Source organism: Manacus vitellinus, unplaced genomic scaffold (genome assembly GCF_001715985.3).
Source record: "Manacus vitellinus isolate BGI_N305 unplaced genomic scaffold, ASM171598v3 scaffold_3_pilon, whole genome shotgun sequence".
NCBI lineage: Eukaryota > Metazoa > Chordata > Aves > Passeriformes > Pipridae > Manacus > Manacus vitellinus.
In genome coordinates, this window is record NW_021940535.1 from 24,638,778 (window position 1) to 24,656,882 (window position 18,105).

Here is an 18,105-nt window from a genome sequence, read left to right on the forward strand (position 1 = left end):
TTCCACAGATATTTGAATTCTTCCCCTATGCCTGCCATCAAGTTGTCATGGATTTGATGCAAGTCACTGAAAGCCTGTCACAAGAGGTCTGCAGTGCAGTTTTCATGCCTGTGCCCTAAAGCCTAGAGCCTTCATCACTGCAGCTGGGAGCTGTGATCAGAACAAGCAAAATGCTTTAAAAGATTGAGAGTTATCTGAAAAAGAGTAGACTACAAACAGGTGTACATGACCGCCCAGAAAGAGTGAGCACTCATGAGGTTAATATCTCTGCTCTTCAGCTGTAAAAATAATGAACAATATTAGCATCATTTTTTCCACTTGGGGATGTTGAAATCTGGAAATTCCATTTGGGGACTACACTGATGGATATCAAAAAGCTGTGAAAAGATAATTAAGTTATAATTCAAGGCTCATTTTGGTGTATTCTGGGAACATGCTGAAGGATGAGGAATTCTATACAGAACAGTCCACTTAATTAAATGACCTCCCTCTTTGTTATGCACTAAATGAAGCAATGAGCTTCTAGAAAAAGTAAGTATTTGATCATGAAATTAAAAAACATGCAGAAGAAAGCTAAATTATGTCTGAAACATCAATCATTTTAGTGTTAAATTCTGCAGTAATTATATCATGAATATAAAAATTATATATAATTCTTGCATCTATATGTTACCTCAATATTAATATCAGTAGAATCATGCGACTATAACAAACAGCTGCATTTTACTTCAGATTTAAATTGACTGGCAATGAAGATGGCAAATTTTGTATTTCCCTTGAGCCATACTAGTAATTTGTATCTCTCTGCATAACTACTGTAATGAAAAGCAGGATTTTTCACTTAGTTTTTAAAAGTACATTAAAATAAATATTAACAAAAGAAAAAACACTAGAGCCCAATCGTGAAGTTCTTTTTCAGTCAAACCCTCTAGGTTGCACTACATGTTGTTGGCAACTGCTGATGAAAGAGGGCTGTGAGGAAGGTATTGTGTGCTTATCAGAGACATGGGTACAAGCTCTGACAGCTCTCTCTGTCTCTCAGCAGCACCCACCCTAGAGCTGTGGGGCTGATAAAAAGAGGTGTGGGGCAGAGACTCAAGTATTTGCAACCGGCTCTGCTTTTGTCCTGTGGTTTGCACTGTCTCTGAAAAGAAAGAAAATGGCTAAATCCCAAGTGCTGTGTGAAAATTATGAAGCAACTATTCAATGAAGAACAAATACTAGGAATATCATATAAATTTCTATGTATCTACCTGAAAAAGGCTATTCAGTCCTCATACCTTGCCTTGATAAGATGCCATCAATATTTGACCAGCAAATGAACAACTATTATTTGAGAAAGAGAGAGGAGGTCCACAGACAGTTCCACATGTCTAAGTGTCTTTGTAATTAGTAATAATGCAAAGCCAAAAATCCTAAAAAGCAAACATGATTCCCATGTAAATTTTTGATAGTTCAAACTCCCTGTTAAAACACTGAAATTGATTGTTCATCCAAATTTTATTTTCCAGTGTCCTCAGTTCCAGTGGAAACCTGCACTGAAAATCAAACATTGATTTTTCTTAAGTGCTCTTGCACCTTTTCATGGCAGTTGGTAGTTTCAGTAACATGAGTCCTACCTTATCAAGAGCTGCTTGTACTATGGATTCACTCTGAGTATCTAACGCAGACGTAGCTTCATCCAGAAGAAGAATCTTAGGATTTCTTGCTAGGGCACGAGCAATAGCTATTCGCTGCTTCTGTCCTCCACTCAGCTGAGCCCCTCTTTCCCCTACCATGGTGTTAAATTTCTGAGAAAGGAGAGAACAAAACAGAAGTTGTGGAACATCTCAAATGAAATCCTCACTCCTCTGTGCAATGTAAATACTCAGCTTCTAGACAGGAGGCAGCTTGATCCACGTGACTGGAGCATCGGCATCGGAACTATATCCATCCAGCTAGCCCTTAGCCAAACCCTCCTACCCCCACTGCACACTTAGGTGCCTAATTTTGAACTTATGGTTCTTTAAAAAGACGATCTTTCTTGCTCACTCAGAGAGTGCTCCAAACCCTGGGCTTTCTCCAGGTGAGCCTGTAAAAGACATTTCTGTATTTACTGAGAACTGCCTACCTTTCCAAAAGGGTTGGAATGATAGGGACAAACCAGGACCTATAAAGTTGCCTCCTGAACCTGAGACATCCCACTTGGAGCCATTGCTTGGTTCTTACTGACTGTGTCACTTACACTGAAGTGGTAAGTCTCAAAGTCCAGTCACTCCACCAATTTGCTACTGAATGTACAGACAGCTTCTGACAAAGGATTTTGGATTTCTGGATCTTCTCTTTAAAAGCCCAACTGTTCCCATGCCTCATGAGATGATTAAGGATGGCAATATAGCTGAGAAGCTCTCTTTCTCCTCAGTTAAGGCATCGACATTTTTTCCCAGACTTCAGCAGAAGTCCTTTGAGAGCAACCAAAGGTACAATATCTAGTTGAAAAACTCCCTAAACTGAAAGCTGCTAGAGGCTATAAGAGTATTTTGAGAAGTTGCAGTGTATCATAAATTTTCATGCTGTCCTTCTCAGAAACAGGACACCAGCCTAAATGGACCTTCCATTCTTACATTCAAAATAAGTTAATGAACTTACATCAGGCAGTCTAGATATAAAGTCAAAAGCATTGGCTTCCTTGGCTGCTCGCTCAATTTCAGCATCAGAAATGTCTTCTCTGCCGTAGCGAATGTTCTCAGCTATTGTGGTTGCAAACAAAACAGGCTCCTGACTCACAATTCCAATATTTTCTCGTAGCCACTTTACATTAAGTGTCCGAATATCCTGACCATCCAAGGTAATCTAAGAGGAGAAGAGTATGTCAAAGAAGTTGAGGAAATGCATTGTGTTCCTTAATTAAGCAACTAATTACCATTACTTGACTTCAGTATCAGCTACAAGGTCAAGAAAGAAAAAAATGTTTTCTTTAGTAGAAAACTATGTTGGGGGAGAAGCTACAACTGCAGTTTTTCTATCCACTGTACAAGCCAGGAAATGGTGAGTAGCAGCATAAACAGAGAAGATATTGGGGGTTTTGGTGGTTTTTTTTGGGTTGTTGTGTTTTTTTTGTTTTGTTTGTTTGTTTGTTGGTCTGTTTGTTTTCCCCCAATAACCATCCTATCGGAGCTGGCTTAAGACTTTTCCAGCTTCTTTGCATAATTTTACCCGGTTCTCATGCCCCTGTGTCAGTTTGTTGTCCTCACAGTTGTGGCTACAAAATCTCCTCTGTGGCTGTGCTTTACATCAGACCAAAGAAATAATCCAACTTGACTAAAAAGAAAGGGGAAGCTATTTTTAACCTAGATAATTTGCAGTGTGGTCATATGAACATTGGCACAGCAAAATCAGGCATTGGGGCAGGAATGAACAGCCACAGAAACACTAAAAAACATGTCGATAACAGTCACCCTGGTACATTATGCACTGATAGTTCAGTGTTTAATATTTAAAATGTTTACCTACTTTTAACTAGCAATAGCAACTAAGTAGCATTCCTCAAATATCTAGAATAAAAACTACATTTTCCTTAAAAATATATGGTTTATTTTCCCCCTTTTCTTTTTCCTTTGGAAATTTCTTATGGCACGTATTTACATTTACTGACTGGATTTAGTGTTTAGTGATAAAACATACATACAAAGCGTAACGATGGCAACTTTTGTTGTGGGTTAGCAGATAGAGGAAAAAAAACTAGCCAAGAAAACAACCATTTAAAATAGGAAAATTCTCTCCAGGTTTTAGTTAACATGCAATGAAAAGGAAGCAAAATACAGCAGAACATTGTTAGATTATGCTTTGCTTAAAAAAACGTACAGAATTTTAGAAGTCAACTGTTGATAAAAACTATTTTAAATTCAGATCTTGCATATATTAAAAGACTTGTGGTATTTCCTATTTGTGACATAGTACTGAAAGAATGAGCAGAATAGCAAAGTTAAACCAACAGGAGAAGATATTTCATTTGAAATTTAAATTGTGGAAATACACATGATGCAGACATATGCTCAAATTCAGCACAAATAGAAAACGAGGTTCAGTCAATATGGGAAACTCATGCTTGTCCTAATAGCTCTCAGTTTTTACAGTTCACATACAGACACTCACTTCTCCCTGGTCAGGATCATAGAATCTCTGCAGCAACTGAACAGTAGTGCTTTTTCCACAGCCACTGGAACCAACTAAAGCAATGGTCTTCCCAGTTTGAACTTTCAAGTTTAGACCTTTGAGGATCTGGGAATAAACAAACAAACAAACAAACAAATCTTAGTTTGACAAGTTTGGTTAGAGAACAGTTTGTCAAGATAACTTCAGTAATAATCAAGGCAGTAGTAAGGGCCACAGTCTAAAGGTATGACAATATTAATAAGTTAATTGTACCTGAGAATATTTTGAAGCACTGATAGGAAAAAGGCTGCATCTATGCTTGTGAAGTGTATTAGCCTTTGAAACAGGATGGCTAAATGCAATCTGTCTTTTGGGAACCCTGCATCCTTCTGGCTACCAAACCAAGCCTGTGAATTATTTGAGAAGATTGATAACTGGAACAGGTCAAGTTCATGCCAAGAAACATTTTAAGAGTTGCCTTGCATAGACCACTGCATTCCAGTTCCTGGGAAAATTCCCCAGCACACTCATATCAACAAATACAGAGTTAGCCACAATACTCTAAACTTGATAGCTCATTTTCTCCAGTTTGTGTGATCTGATAGCAGGCTTGGGATCTTCCATTTTCCTGCTGTCCTTCATTTTCCAGTGCTTAGCCAATGGCATAACACTCAATTATGAATATCACAGAAAAATATTTTTCAGGTGCTAAACATGATGGCTGAGAAACAAACTTGCCTTCTTCTATTTTTAGAATATAAATGGCTGTTTTGACCAGGTAACTGCTGGAAAGCCCTTAGTAAATCTCATTCCTTATTGTTAACAGACTCAGCAACCTGGGGAGTAGTTACAGATTAATGGTATCTTTGTTGCTATTTTCACATTAAGGAACATTTTACCTCAAAAGATGTCCATGTCATATACAAGTAATGCTGTGTAGCTGCCAAAATATTTGGCTGCTATGGGAACTCCTCTTGTTTATACCAGGCTGATTTATAATTTTGCCTACAAATGTTTTTACAATGAGAGATTAAAAACAGTTGCAATATTCCTCTCCTTTCCCTGTCTTACATCCAGCAGGGTTTGTATCTCCAAGAAGCTGATATCCTGGTGCCTGCATTATCAAGAAAGAACCATATTCTGGATACCATAGTATCTCCAGATGCAAATAGTCACAACCACATAATAGGCTATTTCTAACTCATCAGACAAGGTGTTGCCAAGATTAAAACTAGCAATATCTAGACTCCTTAGATCTCTTTGATTTAGTTTAATGTGGACAGGGGAGATTATACTGTATTGCATCAATTGCTTGAGAGATTGTGGATAACTTCTACACACCTTTGCTGATTCCTTTTGGATATATTAAATAACATTGATGCTCTTAGTATGGAGAGCTGCTGACTTAGATCAGAAATATGAAGTGACAGAGCAGAGTCTTCATATTCTTCCTAAAAATGCTGTTCAGGTTGATAAGCTATGTTATGGGTCTGCATGCCAAATGGGAGGGAAGTAAGAATTCTTCCCAAACCTAAGAGGGACAGAAGATGCATTGCACCAACTCACAGTTAGGGAAGGAAGGCCAGCTCTGAGTCTGCCCTTCAGCTACCCCAGTGTCCTGGAAACACACTTGATACTCAATGGGACAGACCTCAGATGACTGAGGTAGGAAAAGCCATCTAAAGAAATAGCCACAGTGATATGAAGTTCCCCATTCTCACCACTAAATCAGCACATCGAGCTTTTAATTGTTGGCATTTGAAAGCTCTGTTCCAATCTCTTTCTTCACCAAGTAAGCAACAACAGCAGCAAATTCCTTTTTCTTTTATCTTTATCAAGGTGTTCAAAAGATTATAAACTGTTGAATATGGCAAAGAGGTCATACTAATTGTGTCACCAAAAAAGTAATTAATCACCATGAGATGATGTACATAGGTCATTAAAGGAAATTGAACTAGCAAAGAACAGGGACAACAGTTTATTGAACAGCAATTTTAACATCTGCCCAATATTACTTTTGACTTCCAAATGTATATTTAGGATGATAAGTTTCAATCCATTTTATAACATATTGTTGTAAAGCCTACCTCACAGATAATTTTTCACATGGGATATCATAGCAACTCTGAATGACCAAGGAACTGGAAAAAGCCACTTCCTGACTTAACTGTTTAAAGTCTGGAAGTTTTAATTTTGAAAAATCTTTTTTGATTTATCAGAGTGCTTGTTCACAGAAATTCAGACTAGGAGGAATACATATTCTTAAATTTTTCCTGCAGAAGAGAATTGTGAACAGACAGACAGTGACAGTAGATCTAGAGCTTTGTGCACTATTGAGGGAAAAATAATGTCCACCCCCCAAACAGGAATGCATTCGGCATTCTAGAACAACAAGATTAGACAAAAATATGGACACAGGCTGAAGAATTTCAGTACAGGAATCTAAACCAAACACTTACTTTAACATCAGGTCTCGCTGGGTAACTGAAATGGATGTTTCTGAATTCAATTTCTCCTATGAGTTTGTCTGGTTTGTAGCCTTCCTTAGAACTGCTGTCTATGAGCCGTTTCTGGAAAGAGGTTTTTAAAATCTATTACTGTTATGTCACTTTTGGAACTGTTATTTCTGCTAGCTACACTGTTGTTTACTCTCTCAGCTGCTGGTTTACACTGCAGTATACCATTGCAGAGTTGCTGCATTTTACTCGGTAGACGCTGATTACAGGGGAACATGTAACTGTGAATTCTACTTTGACAAATATAGAAGATTTTCAAATGCAACCAAGTCCACAGCAGAAAATCTGTAATTGCAGAACTTAACTGCATTATCTTGCAGCCAAAAAATGGCCCTCAGTAATCTGCACAGGAAGATTTTATACTCACATCAAGAAGAATGGTATAGCCATTTCTCCATGAACTTTTTAGTCCCACTTGCTTAAAATATTTTACATATACAGACATGCAATTGCTGCATAGCACAGCAAGACCAAGATAATAATGTGGAAAACTTTTTCATACCAACATCAGCATCACAGATTATTAATACTGTAACTTTCAATAGCAATACTAATCCCCTCCTCACCAACTCCTTCCACAATAAACCACAGCTCAGCTGCAATTCTGCACATATGCATTTTTTAAAAATTAGTACAGTGCCTTACCATTTTCCCTCTGAATCTGAAAGTCTAATACCAGAGAAAGACGTCAACCATATATCTCAGATAAACATGCTAGGTTTCCCAGAATTCATTACAACAAATAAAGAGGTTGTGTCCTTCATATGAACTATGATGGGTTTCTGTGGTAGACATCTATCAAGTTTATGATTTGGGGGCTTTAGAGTGATTTTGTTATATCTCAAGAGATAAAAAAAAGAGAGGAAGGGGAAATTAAGTGTGGTTGAAAGCCTTGTATTCTACTTACTTAGATATTTACCTTATTGATAATCTTATATACTTCATAGGCAGCTCCACGTGCCTTAGCCACACTCTCTAGGTTGGGAGCTGCCTGGCCCAGGGAGAAAGCTCCAACAAGCACAGAGAAGAACACCTGTGGAGATGGAGTGAGCATCACACTTAATGCTTACAAAGTCACCAGTGCCCACATGTGCACTCAAAAGACTCTGGCATTTAACCCTTTTCAGGAAAATTAAATACAAAAGTGAAAGGTGTTTTTCTGTACACTCCATTCTCCTGGAGTAAATTATAACTACTGACACATGCCTTTGTGGTATGAATTACTTTTCTTTTTAATGTTCTTGCATTTTCTATTATGTACAAATATCCTTCTCTGTTGATTTTCAGATGTTCCCAAAGTTAAGAGGTTCACAAAATTTAATCCAGATTTTCTTAACACACAATTCACTTAACATGCTGTGAGGAAGCATACTGAGGAGAGTGTGAAAGTTAAGCATGTAGCCAAACTTGTGATAATAATAAGATAGCTAAATATCCCCAAACCATTACCGACATAAGACATATTGGTAAGGTACTGTTAAAAACACGTAAGTAAACAACAACAAAATGCACAGAAGACACTGTGGCTAAATGAGATCTTGAGAACTTCCCCGTACTCATTTAGCACACCAGTGAGATCCATTTCATCTCTGTTTAGGTAGAAATTTGTTGGCAATCCAGATTACTTGTCTTCACTTCTTAACCACCAGCTCTTGGTTGTTCATCCTACTCTACAAATAGAGTCCAAGACAAGTGAGAAAAGTGCAGATACTTTTGCCTCTGCATTGATTAGAGTAGGAATACAAGGTGTCCTGTTCAAGCTTGTTATATCAAAAGCTAGGCAAGATGAATACCTTCCAGTTCTTTTATACCAAGTGAGTCTGTAACAGCTAATTTAGCAAGCACAAGGCAGAAAATAGATACACCACTTGTATAACTATTTTCCTGAAGTTACAGAACATTTTTCAAAGCTGCATTGATGTACTTACAATTAAGAGACGGCCAATGTCATAATGTTCATCCTCAGCAATGAGCTTGGTTCCATACCAAAATGCAAGTGCATAGGACCCAAAGATAACAAACTGTGAAATACCTAGACATGTGTTGGTGGTAATGGATTTTTTCACTCCAACACGTTTAGCCGTCTCTAAGTTAGCATTGTATCTGAAAGTGGATAAGGAAAAATTTGACAGGTACTACATGCCATTCTGATTGCTATTTCCCAGTGCCCTTTTCTTAATTAAAAAGATTTATATAATAAAATTAAAATCTGAAAGAGAATACAGATTATTTTTTTGACAGAGGACTATTAGGGATACAATTCATCTGAATAAATCTATTCTGACGTATGCTGGCAACATTGGCATACTTATGTGTTATGGAAGACAGATTAAGAAAACAATTGAGCATCATGACTTTGTTATCATGACGGAAGACACAATACCCATCTTGAACCACTTGTTTCCATTAATCCTGAAAGAAAACCTTGGAAAGGTTTTATGAGTGTTATGTACCAGAGGTAAGGTTTAGTCTTCCATGTTTTAAAAAGGTAAAATAAAAATAAACCCCCCCAACAACCCCAGGCACTAGGGAAGGAGGTAAATGAGAGAGAGCTCCCTCTGATACCAGAGTTGTTCTCTTACTAGCCATTCTGGGGAGACAAGCATCTTTCCCTTAGGTTAGTTTACTGATTAATACGGCAAAACAGGAAACAAGAGGACACAGAAGATCAGTATAAAGACTGACAAGTTCAGTGTGAGAATGATTTCTTCTAAGGATACTTCAAATTCGTTTATCTATAGTTTACAGCTAGCAGTTTTCATTTACTCAAGCTCATTATGGAAAGTGTAACCTAGGAATTGTGTATTTTTTACTTCCAGTGACATGCTCAGCAGCTTGCACTTTTTTCCCCAATATGTATTTTCTATACAATATATTCCCGTACTAGGAAGACATGCAATTCAGTCAGCTGAGAAGCAATCTTTAAAAACTGCATTAATTTTGTTCATGTAAATTTCTCACGTGTCATCAATGCTGCATTTCTTAGTCAAATACATTTAAATGTTCTGACTTGGTTGTGCTCTTCAAACCAAGCCCTACCTTTGAGTCAGCAGCATCATAGGTCTTCCAGGGAAATGGGTACTGGGTTTGAGCAGTGTGACAAATACATGTGATCACTCAGCTACAGAGGAAAAGCCAAGCCACTGCCACAAAGAGAAGATGACTGAAGGTCCCTTGCAAGAGTAAGCATTTGTGGTCAGTAGAGGCACTGTGCAGCAAAAGGATGCTTTTCTATCTCTGAGACCAGCATTCAAGAGTAGCATAGGAGTCACAAACCCACATCTACAAAATGCCCTAGTCAGTCCCTGACAGGAGTTTGTTCCTAGTAGAGCCACCATAGGTTTTTTTGATTTGGTGGGGGTTTTCCATTTGCTTTTTTGTTTGTTTGTTTTTACATTAAATGGAGGTAGAGCTTTGGAAGAGGCTGACCAGTCAACCACATAAAGGAAAGGCCTTACTGTCATGGAGTTACTCAGGTATCAGTTATCTTGTCTTTAGACAAAGTAGTCTGGAGCAGCTCCTACCATTAGATTTTCAGACACTGGTAATTGCAGAAGATGGAGAGGAGGGGGGACAACTGATCTAGACCATCTTAAGGGTTTTTTTTGCCTTTACTGTGTAAGCAGAAAGCGTTGCATCTTAAGGACAATTCCCAGTAAGCAGGATACAGATCTCAGTCCTTAGAAGCAGACAAATAAAGGCTGTAGGACACTGAGCTAGGGCTGACATCACTTTAGAAATTTTGCACGAGATCAAGGCAAACATAAGAGTTGAAAAAGATACAAGAGTTTCATGAATCAGGTCTTCTGGGTTGCCTTTCCCAGCTGCATGGAATCAATGATGCCCTTTATTTGTATACTGAATGTTATTGTTTACGCTTGTCGAGTTATCTGATATATATGTGAATAAGTTCATGGCCAGCCACAACAACCTCACCTTTTACATATGACTAGGGCCAACACTGATCAATTACAAGTGGTATTTGCAAATCATGAAAGTAGTAAAAATCAATAATGTGATTTTACTTAAGGTTGTTATCCAGTGTAGCTTAAATTTAAGTTCAAATATCAGAACAGAGCATCCATGCTCTATAAGATAAGCAACTGATCATCGCTCTGCTATGTCAGACTACTAGGTGAAGACAGCCCTTCCACCACTTCCACATTAAGTTCAACTCCAGATCTGAATCAGAGGAGAAATTTTAATCTATGCTGCAATGATAGCACAAAGTAGCCTGTATTCACTGACCAGGTCTACTTACACATCTTTGTTTTCAGGTGATTTGTCCATTGACAGAAAGATAAAACTATTCTAAGGAGAATATTATTCCTTTGCCTCTCCCAAAAAAATAAAAAAAACCACCCAAACAAACCAAATCCTCACAACCCAAATTCCTTTTCCATATTTTAAATATAATTATTAGTTAAAATCTTACTTTTCTAATGCCTTCTGCTGTCCATTGAAAGCAACAACAGTCCTGATTGCTGTCAAAATTTCTTCTGCCACAGCTCCTGCTTTGGCGTAAGCAGACAGCTCTTTAGCAGTAAGGGACGCCAGGAGCTGGAAAGTTGAAAACCAGACGTTATTGCAGCCTACTGAAAGGATGAGATTTTAGGAAAGTGGAGGTCAACTCCTCTGAGTTCCCCCCAAATCCAGCTCAATGTATCATTGTATCCTCATTACAGTCACATGCTACACAAGCATCAGAAAAGTTTCATGACTGATCCGCTTTTCTCCCAAGCTGAGGACAGACAGCCTATGAGCTCCACTAGGATGTGTGTAGGAGCAGAGGGGTGTGCCATAGCTGCTCTGGAACATGCCAGCAGACATTGAAGTTAACAAGTCAATTGCTTTACAGCCTCTAACATTCTTCCTAGCTTATTTGAAATGCTTTAATGAGGAAAATAAAACCCCACAGAATCATATATAAGCCACTTAAGAATATGAGCCATACCCATTAATGTGGCTACAACAGCACAAAATGAGAAAATGTTTTCCTATCTGGAAGGGAACCCTCTCCAGATATTTTGCTGATTTATATCACTACAGTCTACAGCAGCTGTATATATGTCCTAGGATCTACTCTGTACGCAGCATGCAACTTGGTAAATCATTTGCAAGAGACATGGTACATGTAAGTGCAGATTAAAAGAACTTGAAAAGTATGTGTTGGGAGGGAAAAGTGAGGGTCACAGGCATGTGCTTGGGCTTCCCCAATGCTCTGCATGAGGAAATCCCTGTGCAAGGAAGATTCTCTGATGCACATTACCCTCCTGTAACATGGCATAGGGACAGAACATGCAGGCAGAAGGAACACAACTTACAAGTATGTGCTTGGGAACGCAGAGAAAGGCTACGAAAAGAACAGAAATCAAAGTAAATGTGGGGCCAACCTCACAACTTAGAAACCGTACTACTTTTCTTCCATTCTCTCCCCCTTTCCTGTGCATAAGAGTTGTAATGTTTTTCTAGTATTTGTTTATTAATCCACACACACTTACAGTTGACCAAATTCCTGCTGATGCAGCAAGAAGAGGGCTGACTGCCAAAATCACCAGTGTGAGCTTCCACCCATAGATGAATCCTATAATAATCCCTGTCACAAATGTGCTAAAAAACTGTAAAAATATACAGATCTTGTCTCCAATGCCTTCGTGGATGGTGTTGATGTCCCTTTAAATAATAATAAAAAAAGATTTGTTAGCTTGGAATGCCTTTCATTGTGACTCCCTCCCCCTCCTTTTCATGCTGTGTGGCCTAATGTCAGAAGCTTTGCCATTTCCTAACTGGCACAGTCAAATTTCTAACCACAGCTACTGGACTGTACCATCAGGCTCTTCTGTAGCCAAAACACAACAGAAACCTCCTATTTTAAAGGGTTCATTTACTGTATTTTCATTTACTGTACTTTTCATCATTCTCTGCTGTTTCTATCCCCTGTCACCGGGTCACGAATGACCTAGCTCCCTTATCAGGCATCCAAATGGAACAGTACAAGTAAACAGTCAAGGAGCCTCCTCATCCAACATGACCATCTCCAAATGATTTCTTCTGTTCAGCTCTGATGCATTTCATGTTCTGAGTTTTAGCTACAGACTCAGATGAAGGGTTACCTCCATTCCATCAGAAAATTATTTGGAATAACCTCCATTTTTCATAATTTCCATTTTCTCTTTCCAGAACATAGAAATACTACAGTTGAGAGTGGTTTCATTTAAGCTTCTCTTACACCTTTCCGGACACAGCTCTGTCCAAAGCTATTTTAAAATCCAGAAAAAAAAAATTAAAAAATTCTGCTCACACATACAGTCCCATAGCATCTTGAGGCTTACAGTACTTATCCCTAAGTCTATTTAAGTTTATGGAAAAGCTCCAAAGACTAACTGCTTGGACAGAGTTCAGCCTGAGATCTGACTGGATGCAAGTACAAGCTCATTTTCATTCAGTAAAATGTCAGAGCTTTCAGTGTTTGTAAACTAGGTGGAGGCAGCAGAGGTGTTTATCTAGCACTGACTGCCACATACTTCATGGACATTAGAAAGCCAGTGTCAGGCATTTCACAGCAGAAACCCTTCCAATGCATGTATCACAGATACTTCACAAATGAAGCTGAAAAGGATATTTTTTTTTTTCCTTAACTCTCTGTAGGCTATTCCACAGAGATAAATGGCAGTTTTCTTTTAAATGTCACACTTAGGGGGGTGTGTGTGTGCGTGTAAAAAAAGACCAGAGCCCTCACTCTGTGAGTCTGGTGTTCAGCATTCCTATCTGGGTAGTATCAAACCAAGCCATCTCCTGATGGAGCACTGCAAAAAAGAACTTCTGCCGGATCCTTGCTGTTTGCCTTGTAGCAGCAACCAAAAACGTCCATACTTGGATGGTGCTCAGGATCAACACAGCAAAGCCAATTCCCACGTAATAGTAAGCAAACCTGGAACAAGGGAACAAAAGCCCATGTGACCCCACTGTATCTTGCGAGACAAGTTAGAACACAAAGCAACAACTAGTCTTGATTTATCATACTAAATTAAATACTGAAGCCTGTGATGCATTATTGGGAAATCTTTTTGAGAAGGCAAACATTTGGGTTCTGCTCAAAGAGATAACACAGTAAAAGAAAATTCTCTGATACTCTACTAACAGGAAAACTACAAAGACTCTTACTTTGTCATGTCACCTTCTATATCCACACCTGGAACTGATGGGCAGCTGGAACTGTTTACTGAAGTATCTGTTAAGGGGAAATAAAAAGTAGTAATGTTTGTGAAAGTGCTATATGTAGAAGGTAATTCATGGCAATATGGGGTCATCAGTTTGGGAATGTTTTGTATTTTGCAAGTGGGGTCTTGCAAAATACAAAATGATTTGGCAAATACACATTTACTTTTAAACAATTAATGTCTGATAACTGATAATACAGAAGTTGGTCATGGTCCTTACTATCTCACTGAAGTTGAAGTTCATTAATAAAGAGCACATCCAATGCTTTGGTTTGTAAGATATTTGTAAGATATTTGTTCTGGCCTTGTCATTAAAGATTGATTAAAATGACTGGATTATTTCCAGCAGGATGAATGTTTCTCGTTATATATTTGTTAGATATGTACAAGTGCATAGTCTGGGGGAAAAAAGGCATCTTAGCCCCTGTAGCAAAACATAAGCAACATGCAGAGAATTCTAATTTTAACTTTTTACCGTTTGATTCCACACCACTTAGCACAAAGCTGTTCGTCATCTCTCCAAAGACAATGATCATAAGTGGCATTCCAGTACCATTTGCAGCAGCTGCGATCAAACCAACTATCATCAAAAGGACATCCATCCAGTCGGCATAGCAAAACTACGTGAGCGTTAAAAAAAAGAGGAAAAAAAAAAGAGCGACATTGCACCTGTCAGTTCATGTATTTGCTACGGTACAGCACACCTACAGAACAGCTTTGTTTCTACCAACATGTTCCAAAGTAACAACGTTCTAACTGAAAGTAAACTCAGAATATAAGAATCTTGTAGTAGCTGAACACATCTTTAAATCAGTACTAAGACTGCTAAGCGAATACTGGCAGAACATGGATTCTCCATTTACAAAAAACTGCATATTTGTAAGTGATGATGACCTTTGTACAGTACCATTTTGTGTTCCATTAAGTTACATATTTACTAAGATAATGCCTTTACAATGTAAACAAGAGTGAGTTATTGACCAGAACTTGACTTATATCTACCAGTAGAAAATTATTTTAGCAGAGATAGGTTGTATCTTCAGGCTCATCTACCCTTGAATATTTGTTTGGTTTAAAGAAGAATGTGAATTTAAACTGCCATAGCTATCCTAGGATGTGGTTAATCTGAAATCAGAGCATTTTATTCCTGACTGTCCTAACCCTCTTAACAAGGTGTAAATGGACATGGAATAAACCAGAGAAGAATAAAACTTCTCTGTTCCAGAATAAGTAAGTCCACATATAAGAGCTATTTGAGAATAGCTGCTGTATAGAAAACTGGTACAAAACTATATTACTGGTTCTCAGAGAGCAGATCCCTCAGATGTCAGACACAGGATAAACCATTTGTAACTAGAGGTAAGGCAAGGGCCTGTGCAGTCCTAGAACAGCCTCAGTAGGGGTGAGCTTCATCTTCCAACAGCACTAAGGTTGAACTGCTGTCAGTGCCGCCAATCCACCAAGAGGGGAATCTGACATAACAGTGCAAAACTTAAAGAGATTTAGAATCAGTAGTTCTCAGGCTTTTTCTCAGGTTTTTCATTGCCTATTAATTGCACTTTATAAGCAACTCACAATGACAAATAAAGAAAAGAAAAGAAAAAATAAAACAGGCCATTAAACTGGACACTAACCAATTCAAAAATGCCAACCATTCGTTTTTCTGACTTCTCATTTTCTTTCCTAGAGGAAAAGACAAAAGACTAATTAAGGTAAGGTTTTTTTTTTTTTGTAAAGCTGTACTAAACTCTTCTTTTCCTTCCCCTGCCCCTATAAAACAAGTTTACCAGCAGCCAACGTCTTGAGTTCAAATAATACCTACTTTTTTCTCTTGAGCTTTAATTTGTCACTTTGTTCAAGATGTTCTTCATGTTGGAAAGAGGGATTGTCATATCCCTTGCTTGCAGATTCTGTTAAATAAAAAGCAGACTTTTTTTAACTTAATAATCTAACTATTGCACCAATTTCCTGCATCTTTCACTGCTGAGACTTCTGCATTTAAAGAGTTTTCCTCATGTCCTTGAAAGAGCCCGGTGAATTTTTCTTGAAACTTCCTTTCTATTCAGTTCTTTACTCCAGAAAAAAGCTTCCACTTCCATTTCCAAGAGCGAAACAAAAGAAAGAGTTAATTAATTCTTCAAACACTTACAGAAGTAAATGCAAATGAGAAGAAGCCCTGATGAAATGAGTGGATTTGCTTAGAGTGAAGGTTATAACCACACAGAAGAGATGGAAGTTAACTGAAGAAACATGTCTTTGCCTGCAATAATCATAATTTTTTCTTTCTATCGCAGTAGTTGCCACATGTTCAACTTTCTTTGTGCTAGAGGCTTCAGAAACCAACATGAAAGACGAGTCCTACCCTGGGAATCTTATAATTATAAATTCATATAAAATGAGATGTAATAAGTATCTAAAGAAACTGATGAGCAACCACAGTAGGGAACCAGCTGTAACGTGGGGAGAAAACGGGCTCCTCACAGCAGCAACTCCCTATTTAATTTACATTTACCTTAACTGCTGATTCACTATGAATAGAATTTTCTACACAGTGTTTTTAATGTCAGTCGATCTATAATGACTGGTTTAGACAACCATTTAAAAACAACAATGTGCTTCCATCTTAGCTTACCTCAGTAGCATTTTCATGACAAGGCTAGGACCCTCCTAAATAGTTTTACTCACATAAATGACTTTTGTTGAACTTGATGGAATGATTCATGCAGAAACGCTTTACAGGTGTGGCTTTAGTTCAGTGGAAACTCATTGTGTTATCTCCTACAAAACCACTATAACATTAAGGAAAGCTTTATAGTGCATCTTCGGATTCAAAGCTGTGGAATATATTCCTCAAACACGCATACAGTGTTCATGCCTACCAGCATCAGAGATGTCCTTTTCTGTGGAATTTACAAAATGGTCCTTCATTGTTCTTCTTTGTTGTATCCTTATGAGGAAGTTGCATTAATCCAAACCTGCATTTAAAAATCAACATTTAGAATTAGTAAATATTTAAAGAGTTCACATCTGTGGATTTTTCCATGACTCATTACATCTTGGTCTCAACTTTATTCTATTTAAATACAACAACTAAAAAGAAAATAAAATATGTAACAGCATGACAAAATAACGACTACTTATGAGATATTAGGAACAGTGCACACTTTTACAAGGGGACCTAGCTCAGTAGCCTGCTTTAGTAGTCTTTTTTGCTAAATCCTGAGGTCATACAGAAATTATTGTGGATGATCTATTACAGAATCGAGGATTTCCCTCATTACTTTACGTTTGATTATAACTAATTGAGCAGTCATAATATGATCATTATTACAATGATAAAGACATGCACTCATTATGCCATATGGTACTAGGAGAGATTTAGAGGCAGCAAATGACTGGTGCTGCAAGTCTCTCTAGACTTTTCTTCTTCATCTATCAAATATGCTGGTTAAAAAACACCAAACAACAACAAAAACCTCCAAAACCCCATATGAAAAGCCACACATGAATTTGATGAAGGCTAAAGTAATAACGATAACAAAACGCCTAATCGACTTCGGATTTTAAAAATAAATAAATGAATAAATAAATAATTACACCCTTTTTGTTCGACTGCTGACTGTGCTTTCTCCCTCACGTTATTTCAGCTTACCTTCACAGCCCACGCTGCGCACACACGGGCGGGCTGACGGCTGCGGCACCGACGGCCGCCCCGGTCCCTGCAGGGCGGGTCGGCCCCCGCCCGCCCGGGTGTTATAGCGGCGGGCACCGCCCTCCCTCCTCCGGCTCGGGTTTCAGGTGAAGGTCGGCGCCGCAGCAGGGCTGAGCCCCTAAGGAGATGCCGCCCGGCGGCTCCCGCCCTCCGCAGGTCCCTCGGAAAGCGGCCGCCGCCTCCGGCCCCGCACACCGCACACGGCGAGCAGCTTGGCCCCCTTACTGGGGCATCGCTTCCACCCTGAGTCCCGCAGAATGGTTAATGTTAGAAGAGACCACTGGAGTTCAGCCAGTCCAACCTCCCTGCTCAAGCAGTCTCCTAGAGCACGTTACTCAGTTTTGATCCATCCAGATGGATTTTGAATATCTCCAGGGAAGGAGACTCCACAACCTCTCTGGGCAACCTGTTCCAGTGCTTGGTTACCCACACAGTAAAGAAGTTCTTCCTCATGTTCAAGTGGAATTTCCTGTGCATCAGTTTCTGCCCATTTCTTCATGTCCTGTTGCTTGGCACCACTGAG

General features: G+C 38.7%; 1 protein-coding gene across 3 annotated transcripts in view; it reads right to left on the minus strand.

Moving 5' to 3' along the window:
• Positions 1 to 17,569, minus strand: part of ABCB5 (ATP binding cassette subfamily B member 5) — a 34,990-nt gene extending 17,421 nt beyond the window's left edge. The window contains exons 1-15 of one of the 3 annotated variants that reach the window (XM_018075647.3): positions 17,523 to 17,569; positions 16,750 to 16,845; positions 15,693 to 15,780; positions 15,505 to 15,553; positions 14,346 to 14,490; positions 13,815 to 13,881; positions 13,390 to 13,581; positions 12,152 to 12,323; positions 11,086 to 11,210; positions 8,579 to 8,753; positions 7,570 to 7,683; positions 6,594 to 6,704; positions 4,135 to 4,260; positions 2,629 to 2,832; positions 1,620 to 1,790 (exon numbers count right to left, since the gene is read on the minus strand). In XM_018075647.3, the coding sequence (XP_017931136.2) occupies positions 1,620 to 1,790; positions 2,629 to 2,832; positions 4,135 to 4,260; positions 6,594 to 6,704; positions 7,570 to 7,683; positions 8,579 to 8,753; positions 11,086 to 11,210; positions 12,152 to 12,323; positions 13,390 to 13,581; positions 13,815 to 13,881; positions 14,346 to 14,490; positions 15,505 to 15,553; positions 15,693 to 15,780; positions 16,750 to 16,798 (1,788 nt within the window). In that variant the 5' untranslated portion in view covers positions 16,799 to 16,845; positions 17,523 to 17,569. Of the gene's footprint in view, positions 1 to 1,619; positions 1,791 to 2,628; positions 2,833 to 4,134; positions 4,261 to 6,593; positions 6,705 to 7,569; positions 7,684 to 8,578; positions 8,754 to 11,085; positions 11,211 to 12,151; positions 12,324 to 13,389; positions 13,582 to 13,814; positions 13,882 to 14,345; positions 14,491 to 15,504; positions 15,554 to 15,692; positions 15,781 to 16,502; positions 16,634 to 16,734; positions 16,846 to 17,522 lie in introns of those variants that run through there. The other 2 variants (XM_018075648.3, XM_018075649.3) reach the window with 2 other exon arrangements.
• Between the last annotated feature and the right edge of the window lie 536 nt (positions 17,570 to 18,105).